This window comes from Oncorhynchus tshawytscha, linkage group LG04 (assembly GCF_018296145.1).
Source record: "Oncorhynchus tshawytscha isolate Ot180627B linkage group LG04, Otsh_v2.0, whole genome shotgun sequence".
Taxonomy (NCBI): domain Eukaryota; kingdom Metazoa; phylum Chordata; class Actinopteri; order Salmoniformes; family Salmonidae; genus Oncorhynchus; species Oncorhynchus tshawytscha.
The window spans coordinates 62509100-62521829 of record NC_056432.1 but is presented as its reverse complement, the minus strand read 5'-3'; the positions used below and the strand labels follow the sequence as shown (position 1 = coordinate 62521829).

Here is a 12730-nt window from a genome sequence, read left to right as displayed (position 1 = left end):
ATCACGTGAAGGGCATTGGTTAATAAGAATTTAGATATCCGAGAGAGCCATGTGAGTAAGAGGCGTTTTAGAGTGCCACAGCCAGGAGGAGGGAATTATAATTGTTATATTCATCCCAAGAGCACAACGGCCAATGCAAAAGGCATGGATTTTTTAGGTGGCATTATGGCCACACAAGGGGGATGCCATTGGGAAATTAATTTTTTTATTTCACCTTTATTTAACCAGGTAGGCCAGTTTACAACTGTGACCTGGCCAAGATAAAGCAAAGCAGTGCAACAAAAATACCACAGAGTTAAACAAACAAACGTACAGTCAATAACACAATAGAAAAATCTATGTACAGTGTGTGCAAATTTTATTTTACCATTATTTAACTAGGCAAGTCAGTTAATTACAAATTCTTATTTTCAATGACGGCCTAGGAACAGTGCCTTGTTCAGGGGCAAAACGACAGAGTTTTACCTTGTCAGCTCGGGGACTTGATCTTGCAACCTTTCAGTTACTAGTTCAACGCTCTAACCACTAGGCTACCTGACAAAATGTAGAAGAGTAGGGAGGTAAAAGGCAATAAATAGGCCATAGAGGCAAAATAATTACAATATAGCATTAATACTGGAGTGATAGATGTGCAGATGATGATGTGCAAGTAGAGATACTGGGGTGGAAAAGAGCAAGAGGATAAGTAACAATATCAGGATGAGGTAGTTGGGTGTGCTATTTACAGTGGCTGTGTACAGGCACGGTGATCGGTAAACTGCTCTGACAGCTGATGCTTAAAGTTAGAGAGGGAGATATAAGACTCCAGCTTCAGCGATTTTTGCAATTCATTCCAGTCATTGGCAGCAGAGAACTGGAAGGAAAGGCGACCAAATGAAGTGTTGGCTTTGGGGATGACCAGTGAAATATACCTGCTGGAACGCGTCCTACGGGTGGATGTTGCTATGCTGACCAGTGTGCTGAGATAAGGCGCGGGGCTTTACCTAGCAAAGACTTAGACGACCTGGAGCCAGTGGGTTTGGCAACTAGAGCATACAGGTCACAGTGGTGGGTAGTATATGGGGCTTTGGTGACAAAACGAATGGCACTGTGATAGACTGCATCCAATTTGCTGAGTAGACGGTGGGAGGATATTTTGTAAATTACATCGCCGAAGTCAAGGATCGGTAGGATAGTCAGTTTTACGAGGGTATGTTTGGCAGCATGAGTGAAGGAAGGTTTGTTGCGAAATAGGAAGCCGATTCTAGATTTAATTTTGGATTGGAGATGCTTAATGCGAGTCTGGAAGGAGAGTTTACAGTCTAGCCAGACACCTAAGAATTTGTAGTTGTCCACATATTCTAAGTCAGAACCATCCAGAGTAGTGATGCTATTCGGGCGGGCGCGTACAGCAATCGGTTGAAGAGCATGCACTTAGTTTTACTTGCATTGAAAAGCAGTTGGAGGCCACGGAAGGAGTGTTGTATGGCATTGAAGCTCGTTTGAAGGTTTGTTAGCACAGTGTCCAAAGAAGGGCCAGATGTATACAGAATGATGTCGTCTGTGTAGAGGTGGATCAAGAATCACCAGCAGCAAGAGCGACATCATTGACATATACAGAGAAAAGAGTCGGCCCGAGAATTGACCCCTGTGGCACCCCCATAGAAACTGCCAGAGGTCTGGACAACAGGCCCTACAATTTGACACACTGAACTCTGAGAAGTAGTTGGTGTACCAGGCGAGGCAGTCATTTGAGAAGCCAAGGCTAAGAATGCGGTGATTGACAGAGTCGAAAGCCTTGGCCAAGACGATGAAGACGGCTGCAAAGTACTGTCTTTTATTGATGGCGGTTATGATATCATTTAGGACCTTGAGCGTGGCTCAGGTGCACCCATGAGCAGCTCGGAAACCAGATTGCATAGTGGAGAAGGTACGGTGGGATTCGAAATGGTCGGTGATCTGCCTTTCTAAAATCTTCAAAAGCCAAGTTAAAAGGGCAGGATTGATATAGGTCTATAACAGTTTGGGTCTAGAGTGTCTCCCCCTTTGAAGGGGGGTGTGACCGCGGCAGCTTTGGGGATCTCAGACGATACGAGAGGCTAGTAGTAGGGGTTGCAACAATTTCAGCAGACATTTTTGAAAGAGAGGGTCCAGATTGTCTAGCCCAACTGATTTGTAGGGATCCTAATTTTGCAGCTCTTTCAGAACATCAGCTGTCTGGATCTTGGTGAAGGAAAAGCAGGGGGAGGCTTGGGCAAGTTGCTGCAGATGGTGCAGAGGTGTTGGATGGGGTAGGGGTAGCCAGGTGGAAAGCATGGCCAGCTGTAGAAAAATGCTTATTGAAATTATCGATTATCGTAGATTTATCAGTGGTGACAATGTTTCCTGTCCTCAGTGCATTGGGCAGCTGGGAGGAGGTGCTCTTATTCTCCATGGACTTTAGTGTCTCAAAACATTTTGTAATTAGTGCTACAGGATGCAAATTTCTGTTTGAAAAAGCTATCCTTTACTTTCCTGACATACACATATATATATACACACACACACACACACACACACACACACACACACACACACACACACACAGTGGGGAGAACAAGTATTTGATAATACACTGCCAATTTTGCAAGTTTTCCTACTTAAAGCATGTAGAGGTCTGTAATTTTTATCATAGGTACACTTCAACTGTGAGAGATGGAATCTAAAACAAAAATCCAGAAAATCACATTGTATGGTTTAAGTAATTAATTTGCATTTGAAAGAAAAACTAACAGGTCTGTGAGAGCCGGAATTCTTACTGGTTGGTAGGTGATCAATAAAATGCTGTTCTTAGCTCTACATTTTTTGAATGGGGCATGCTTATTTAAGATGGTGAGGAAAGCACATTTAAAAGAGTAACCAGGCATCCTCTACTGATGGGATGAGGTCAATATCCTTCCAGGATACCCGGGGCTAGGTCGATTAGAAAGGCCTGCTCGCTGAAGTGTTTTAGGGAGCGGTTGACGCATGCAGGCAATGAGATCGTGATCGCTGAGATCCTGGTTGAAGACAGCAGAGGTGTATTAAGAGGGCAAGTTGGTCAGGATGATATCTAAGAGGGTGCCCATAGTTACAGATGTAGGGTTGTACCTGGTAGGTTCCTTGATCATTTTGGGCATCTAGCTTGATTGTAGGATGGCCGAGGTGTTAAGCATGTCCCAGTTTATGTCACCTAACAGTACAAACTCTGAAGATAGACAGGGGGGGGGGCGGCAATCATTTCACATATGGTGTCCAGGGTACAGCTGGGGGCTGAAAGGGGCCTATAACAAGCGGCAACAGTGAGAGACTTGTTTCTGGAAAGGTGGATTTTTAAAAAGTAGAAGCTCAAATTGTTTGGCCACTGACCTGGATAGTATGACAGAACTCTGCAGGCTCTCTCTGCAGTAGATTGCAACTCAGCCCCCTTTGGCAGTTCTATCTTGTCAGAAAATGTTATAGGGATGGAAATATCAGGATTTTTGGTGGCCTTCCTAAGCCAGGATTCAGACACGGCTAGGACATCCGGGTTGGCGGAGTGTGCTGAAGCAGTGAATAAAACAAACTTAGGGATGAGGCTTCTACTGTTAACATACATGAAACCAAGGCTTTTACGATTACAGAAGTCAACAAATGAGAGTGCCTGGGGAATGGGAGTGGTGCTGGGGGCTGGGTTAACCTCTACATCACCAGAGGAACAGAGGAGGAGTAGGATAAGGGTACGGCTAAAAGCTATAAGAACTGGTCGTCTAGTGCGTTCGGAACAGAGAATAAAAGGAGCAGATTTCTGGGCACGCAAGAATAGATTCAAGGCATAATGTACAGACAAGGGTATGGTAGGATGCGAGTACAGTGGAGGTAAACATAGGCATTGAGTGATGAGAGAGGTTGTGTCTCTAGGAGGCACCATATAAGCCAGGTGGTCACCGCATGTGTGGGGGGGTGGAACAGAAGGACTAGCTAAGGCATATTGAGCAGGGCTGGAGGCTCTACAGTGAAAGAAGACAATCACTAACCAAAACAGGGGACGTCGCAACGGAAGAGCCTGTTGAAACCACCTCGGACGGTTACGTTGGTGGACCAGTCATGATGGATTGGGCTCCGTGTCGGCAGCAACGGGGTCCAGGCAAATTGGCAAAAGAGGTATTGTAGCCCAAGAATTGGCTGATGGACCTCTTCGGCTAGCCGGGAGATGGGCCTAGTTGAGGCTAGCTCTAGGCTAACTGGTGCTTGCTTCGGGACAGAGACGTCAGCCAGGTGTAGCCACTCTGATAGGAGCTAGCTAGCTGCGATGATCCGGTGTAAAGGTCCAGAGCTTGCAGTAGGAATCCGGAGCGATAGTAGAGAAAAAGCAATCCGATATGCTCTGGGTTGATATCACACTGTGCAGACTGGCAGGAATTGACCGGACTGAGGCTGGCTGATGTCAGAGTTAACGGTGATGACCACTAGCAGTGGCTAACTGACTACTAGCTAGTTAGCTGGCTAGCTTCTGATGGGGGTTCCGGTTCTAAAGTATTTAAAAAAAAAAAAATAGCAGATCCGTACCACATTGGGTGAGGCGGGTTGCAGGAGAGTATGTTCAGTCCATAGATGGAAATTGAGATTAAAAATATTTACGAAATGTATATGACGAAATGATATATACATGGGACAAGACAAAACACTGCTATTGGAACAATGGGCTGTTGAGAATATTATCAAATGCTTGTCAAATTGTGAATGAGTGATTGACGAAGTTTGTGCAGCCTGCAGAACAAACAAATCAGAGCTCATGCCTAAATCTAAACATATAGCCCAACGTTTATATCACAACTAAAGTTACATAAATAACTCAATATTAATCAGATATCAGGACCTGTTTCTTTGTTAACACAGAATAGCGTGCACTTCTTTGGAAAGCATTTGGAGAAAATATCCTTTCATTTTTATTCAGCTATGTTCAATTGTATTCTCCATAGTATAAAAATACTGTGGAATCTAAGCAACTCTTGTCTGCTAAATGAACTAGTGTAGCCCACAGCCATATGGTATATGGCTAATATATGACAACTCAGAGTGCTGTACTGTTCTTCTGAAAGACTACATTTTCTTCATATCATGTTTCTTTAGACCGGGCTAAAATTAAATCATGGATTTATTGTGATGTGTAGGCTATATTAAATGGATTGATTCAACTTTTTAAAATGTAGATGTTCCAAAGGTTGCATCAGTGGCTTGTAGGCTATGCGTGGAAGCCAGGAGATGCTAAACGTGTTTATGTTAATTAACAGTAAATTGCCGTGAGACCGGCAGTTATTTGCTTGACAATCACCGACTGACAAAATGTCATGACCCCCACAGCCCTACTTGGAACATGTTCAATATAATGATAGTAATGTGTAGTCTATTATTGGTAGGAATAATGTGCACTATAAGAAAACACAACAGCATGAATGAGGCACGTCTTTAATGCGCACAGGGCAGACTGTGATTATATGGATTGGTAATAACTATTATGAATAACAGGACGTGTTTCAGCCCAGTGGACAAAAGTGGCCAGATGCTAATTGCTATAGCGATTTTAATAAACATCTGAAAATAAACCTGTGTGGTGTGGGTGTTGCCTTCAGGTGTTTTGTGAGGAATACTGAAAAACAATTAGATAACAGGAGAATTTAGCAGCACTAAGTAATTTAGTTCCAGGGTAAAAATGATCAAATGAGACATGGTGATAATTGAGGCTGATTTTCAACATCCTGTGGGTATGAGATGCCTTAGTAGCACTCTCTTGCAATACATCAGCACAAATGCCTGTCTGCAGTGGAGCGCTAATTTCTGTCAGGATCAGGGAATGTTCAACTCTGGCTGATTGGGCCGATACTCACAGCTACTCACAGGTTCCTCATTCCCTCTAATTAACCAGCAATTAGGTCCCATTGCCGCTAATTAGAATCCCCTGCCCAAGATATGGGAGCAAAAAAGTGGCTTCTCTGTAATTGGCTGCGTCATACACTCAATAGTTAGTGGAGAGGCTTTCTAACTTATACTCAGTACACTCCGTAATAAGAAGACTGACGCAGGAGGGAGTTGTTTCACTCACTGACTGTTCAAAAACGACATAGCAACAACCTCAATAGTCTCACAGCTACACATGTGCCAATGAATAACTATCATAGAATAACACACAATGACCCACAGTATAACAGTTAGTTAGGTCCATTCGGTTCACTTCTGGATCAGTGATGGATTATTATTGTTGTTTTATGAGCCCTGGGAGCCAGTGAGCAGGGGACATGATGAGACATACGCGTTTTGATTAACATCCCAATTAGGGTTAACAGCGATGAATCCCCGGGCAGGTCACTGGTGACGCAGCCTCCTGCTGCGCATCCTCCTTCCGCGCATCCTCCTTCCGCGCATCCTCCTTCCGCGCATCCTCCTTCCGCGCATCCTCCTTCCTGTCATCTCTTCCTTCAGTCTCTGGGTTATCAATCCACAGTTTACACCAACATTCAGCAGGATACAGATGTAGGATCTTAAATTTGAGCCAGTTTGCTACAGTGGTTAAAATATCCTGCAGCAACAGGAAATGTGGATTATAATTAAGACATTTTTGTAGAGGTTGATACATTTTTCATAAGGGTAAATTCAGTCAAATGTCTATGTGAAAATGTCAAACTTCAGAAGCCCTTTTAAACCTCAAATACACTACATTTGAAAGTTCACCTGCAACAGGGTGATCAAATTAAGATCCTACATCTGTAGTCTGCTGATTCACAAGGGAGAGGCTCAGAAATTAGGCATGCAATAAAGAACAACTCTTCTTTTCCTCTTTGCCAATAAACTCCAGCAATACCCTACCTTAAATGTCTTAACCTGCAGACACTACCTACGGAATAATATCTTCATTACAGATACAGGATCTTAATTTGATCACTGTGTTGCAGGAGAACCTTCCTGAAATGCAGAAAATGTAAAACGTGTAGTGTATTTAAGGTTTAAAAAGGATTCTGAAGTTTGGAATTTCCCTTTATTCCCTTTGAAAATTTGCATCAACCCCTAGAAAGATGTCCATTCATGATAATCCACATAATACTTCACATTTCCTGTTGCTGCAGGATTATTTTCCTGCTGTAGCGAAATGGCTCAAATTAAAGATCCTACATATGTAAATATCTCCAGACCCGTTTTTGAATGCAGCCAGACTGTACTGTGCTCCGCATGACCTCGATTTGCACCACTGTGCCAACCCTTCCTTCATGCTTGTCAGGGAGTTTCTATACTTGTTCTCAACTTGCCTACCTGGTTAAATAAAAGGTAAAATAAAATACGAATTCCTAAATAAGAAAATGTGTTTGTGCATTTCCCCTGTGTAGTACATCCTGGTATGTTTCCTGCTCTATGAGAAAACATTCCTACTCATAAATTAATACAACAAAGACTAATAGGGTATTAGAAAACTAGAACGACTGTAGAACTCCAGAAATAATACGGTATTTTTTGCTCAAACCAAAAGGTTGCTTTCTTACTTAGAGGCATGAATTATGAAGTATATAGGATGGCAGATGAATATGGGTAGACAATCTAGCATGTAAAAACAAAGCACTCCAATTTGTCTAAGTTACTGTCACCTTCCTCGTTTCGCCACATGGAGATGAGCCTTCCCTAAAAAGCCTGTCTGGTGGAACACAAGCTGTCTTTATGCCCATGTGTGCACTTAGCAAATAGACCGGGCAGAAATGAGGGACTGAGACAAATTGCTTTGGATGATGGTGGGGTATAGAGGAGGAAGAGTCTGCATTGGGACCATCTTAATCAAGGTAAAGCCAGAGAGGGCTGTCAAACGCTTTTGTTTCAGTGAGACACTTCTAAACGCTGTCCTGAATTATCTGGACGTTGCTTTCTAGATATTATAGCAGATACGGAGTAAACCGTAAAAATAACCCCTTCCTTACACTTCTCCAGCAATGAGACATGAACCTACCTCAGAATCAGAGTAGTGACTAACAACAATTACATGAAGATACTATTTTATCATTTAATTCAAATAAACAAGGAACAGTAGCCTTGAAGAAGTGCCATAGATATTTTCCTGTTTAGAGTAAATTGTCAGGGGAAACTCTGAACTGAAATACTTGCAAGGGAGGTTACAATTTCTAATTTATTCAGATTTTCTTCATGATGCTTTTGCCCTCTGGATTCATGGTAATTAATTGTTTTCATTAGCAATCGTCCTCCTGTGCATTTGTTTAACTGTAATTCAATAAATCGTTCCATTACCGGTAAAGGAAATCAACATTCTGGAGACTCCCTTTCCCCACTGTCACACTTCAGCTCTGCTTCAGCACACTTTCACTGACACCACATTCACTTAGGATTGGTAGATCTTTGTCATTCCAGTAAGTTTACAATCCCAAAACCACTACATACATTGAGGCTGTGCTCTGTAAAGAACAGACACGCTGTAGAGAAATGACAACATGTCTACTTGATTATCGTGGCACTAATGTTACCCTGACACCCACATTCTACCAATCCACAACCTGCTAAGGGAGTTGTGAGAGTTGCTAAGAGGAATTCTGAGACAAAAAAAGGAAGTATGGGAGAATGAGATACTGTATCTCCACTTCCCTTTGAGGGAAAAGGGTTACAGCATATCTGCATTCTGCTCTGAAATGAGGATATTCATTGGTCTCTGAAGAGTAGGCTACATAAAGACTGTCAGTGAAAGGAAGCAGGGTACTTAACTAAATATCTAAAAGTAACCTGGCATCGCCAATAATTTGATTAATATTTTGGGCAGCTTCCCAACCGTCAGCAGATCAGTGGAACACGACCGGTTCAGCGCCAATGTTAGATCAAGAGAACCACTTGTTTGCCATCCATATTGAACCTATATTCAGCAAGTAAACCATTATGTATTATTATGACACTTGGTCAACGCCTACAGCCTCTTGCAGTAGTTATGTGTCATTCAATATTTCATTGAAAGGATATAGGGGAAAACTGACTTGGCATGGCAGATTATGTGGAGTGATATTTTAGTGGAAGCAACAAGGCAGATAAGTGCTCTGTAGCCAAAACCATGCAAAAAGATAATACCATCGGATATACATTTCTTGTTCCATTATACAACATGTATTACTGGCCCTCCAGCAAGAAGTGTATAACACACACACACTCTCCCACTCCTCTTCTCAAGAGTAGACACTCATTATGATTTAGAAGGCTTTTCAATTGATTTGACAGGTTGATTTGATTGAGGCATCAACATCATCATCATCTCCCACTGAATCAGCACCATATAATTAGTTATCCCCAGGGGTAATATACAGCCCCTGAGGTTAAATCAACCAGAGGACCACTGCCTTCTCACAAAAACAATCACCATTAAATAAGACCCATACTCTGTCTTTTCTTTCCTCATGTTCAGAGGGGAGATCTATAGTAAAAAAAAATTAAAAGTCTGAGGCACAGCAGTACTCTATGGAAGAAAACTCCTTTGGAGTTCTGTCATGTCTAAATTCATATTCAGTTTTTGATGACTCAAGAAGACCTCTCGGGTGAATTCGCAGTTACCTGTGTAGAGGAGCACTCGGAGTGGCTCAAAATGTGAGCGCTGGTATGCACATAAAAAGCCAGGTAAACACACTGCAGGAGGAAAGACACTTCACACTTACAAGACAAACACCATCATTCGGAGTGGTTGATGCCTGAATGATGCCCAGTGTTATACAGTGCAAGACACATTTCTATGTCTCTGTACAAGAACACTCCGTCCATATTTGGTTGTCACATACTAAATGGTTTAGAACGATAGTCATTTGTTCAGGGTAAACAAGTGTCATGGCAGCGCATTTATTAATAGAGGACTGTGTAAGTTGTTGTCCGTTTAGTACAGCAGCACCCTCACACACATGCATTAACAGTATGAAGCCTTTTGGGAGTACGAGGAAAGCCATAGAGTGCAGTAACAGCACTTATGGTGGGCGTGTGTGGACTTGTCAGCTACGCAAACTAGAAATGTTTTCATTCTTGGCACTTACATTGGCAAGATAAACAGAACTCTAGATGTGTTCTGAGTAGTAGTCTTCCTAGTTTACTACTCTACAAAATGAATCAAAATATTTTATGCCTGCCCAAGCCGTGTCTTCAAACCTCTCTCAAACCTGAGGCCCACCTCTAATTGGCTGATTGATGATGCATGTTGATTTGGAATGTATGTACAGCTGAGTTACAGTGAATGTTTTATCAGTCCACCCTCCATCCATCCATACAGTATAGTGCTATAGACAGAGGGCATTCTGTCCTTCCAGCCGTGTTCTATACCACATTGAATTGATCTTTACAATCTGACCTAATTTCCCCTTTTGAGTAACACAAATAGTCAAAACATTTCCTGAGGAGATAGGACAGTTAGGCAGACACTCTTACACAGAAAACGTACAGAGCGCTGTTCAACAGGCTGCTCTCTGTCAGTGCCAAACAGTGAAACGTAGTCTTGGCACCACAAAGAATGTTTACTCAACTGACCAGCCAGGCTTGACTATGTACGGTGCCTCACAGCTCAGTGAAGTCCACCTCTGCCCGTGACCTAGGGATGGGTGCCTCCCTGTAACTCATACTCTACCTGTCCTCGCTTCAAATCAGAGCCTGGGTAACATTATTCTCAAGTTGACAATAGTAAAGCTCAAATCATGACACAGAAAGGGAGGGAGAGAATTACAGTAGGAGTATGGAGTAATGCTGTAGCGAGGGGCAAAGCCTGAAGGAATTTGAGAAGGGAATTCCAGACATTCCCTAGAACACAAGAGTAATCCAAAGTCAAAAGGATATTCAATATGGTCTACAAAAAAAAAAAATGTTATATCAGCTTCCCCATTAGATTAACTGAATTAATGGCACCATTCTGTTGTATTTGAGCTTGTGAGATAATACTATAAAGTACAGTATAAAAATAATTGTCTGTGGAAATTCACTTGTTGCAAGTTCAACAGTGTCTCCAATGCTATGTCTGGGGAAGACAGACCAACGTCTGTTTGGGTACAGTTTATACTGTGTGTGCCGTATTACATTGACATAACATCCTTCAAAATGTAGTCCCAGTACATTTGACATTGAGTTTATAGCTCAAAATAGATGACATTGTAGCAGATACATTCAGTATGCTGGGCTAGTTTTCACATTCTACACTACAAACTGTAGACAGTCTTGAGACAGTCAGAGAATTAGACCGTTTTCTACTATTGGCCTAACAGAAAAACAAACTTCAAGAGTTTCATAATAAACCTGATGAGCAGATGCAAAAAAATAGACAATTGTGCCAAAATGTATAAGGAGACGTACTTGGGTTTTGAAAAAGGTTTTAAGCTTCAGCATGTGAGAGACAGCAAACTGAACAGTAAGGTTGGGTATAACTGCAGCTATACATTTATTATATGTATATTTCACATGGTGGGAGAAGCTATTATGGTCACCAACACTGTTCAAATTATAATCCATAGACTACTAGGAATTTTGCCCCCAGAGTATCAATGGCCTTTGCAATGATCTCATTGTCCTTTTCCCTTTCTGTCACATGGTCCAGACAGGCAGACCATTCGAAGTAAGGAGGTGACAAATGGCGGTCACATTATTCAAAAAGGACAATGTTATGGTCATCTTATGTTATAAATCAACAATGTCATTATTTGCTGCGTTTGGAGATATCGACCTGTGAACGAGCCTATATCATGAATAAATCACAAACCATGCATTCAATGCAATTAAACATATGCAACTCAGAATCTATCAAATGCCAATTAAAGGATACTTGTTCAATATAGTGGTTACTTTACCTTGTATGTGCTGGTTGACCACATTCTCAAGTCGATCAAGTCGTTCTATGATCCGTAGGGTTTCCCCCTTCTTGTCGCCTTCTAACTTTTTCTCTGGGACAGGCATAGGGACTTTGATGTAAACATTCGCGATATAATTAGTGACCCATCCAACATAGAGGAGACACACGATGTTGGTCATGCCACTCAAGATCACGCATGTAGACACCAAAGTTTTGGTTCTCCTGGTGCAAGCCATCCCGACATCCCTCCATACAGCCAACGAAATTCAGTATACCAGAGGACAAGTGCGACTGTCGCCCACCAAAATCATAGAATGTGCTATGCGCGTCACTTGAGAGCAACCTGGATAAATTACAACAACTCCACAACGTTGCAATTCGTTCTGCAAACGCGGGCAACGGAGCCAATAACCGCACTGTGTCTTCACACGCAGAAGGCTATGATTTAATCCAAATAGGTAGGTCAAAGATTTAAAAAATATCTCAGTTGTTGGAAAGTAAAGTTGATTGCCTTGGTGACGAACGTTCCCTATTTCGCTTAATTTGCAAATCCACACCAGTCGCGATTTCACCGACCGACAGAAAGCGTGTGGAACATACGTTCAACCGCTGTCCAATGAGATACGATAGTGAAATTGTGTAATAGGCTACTGTGCATTCATTTCCACAATTATCCATTTAGATTAGAATGTGGGAGGGTTTTATTGTGAACGTTTTCAATTGTGCTAATAATTAATAGATAGTAATTGCTCGTTTACAATGTCGCAGCAATTATTAACTGTAATTGTTTCAATATTTTCCTATTTTGACATAAAGGTAGGCTGCTGTACAGTCCAAGAAGTCATACAATGATTCAAGTTTGACTTTACTGTTTTCCAATCAAGGAAAATATTAAACCTAGGCTACAATTTA

General features: G+C 41.9%; 1 protein-coding gene across 1 annotated transcript in view; it reads right to left on the bottom strand.

Moving 5' to 3' along the window:
- Window positions 1-12473, bottom strand: part of LOC112249148 (polypeptide N-acetylgalactosaminyltransferase 18) — an 82979-nt gene extending 70506 nt beyond the window's left edge. The window contains exon 1 of the mRNA XM_024418825.1: window positions 11817-12473. Coding sequence (XP_024274593.1) covers window positions 11817-12054 — 238 coding nt within the window. The 5' untranslated portion in view covers window positions 12055-12473. The remainder of the gene's footprint in view (window positions 1-11816) is intronic.
- Between the last annotated feature and the right edge of the window lie 257 nt (window positions 12474-12730).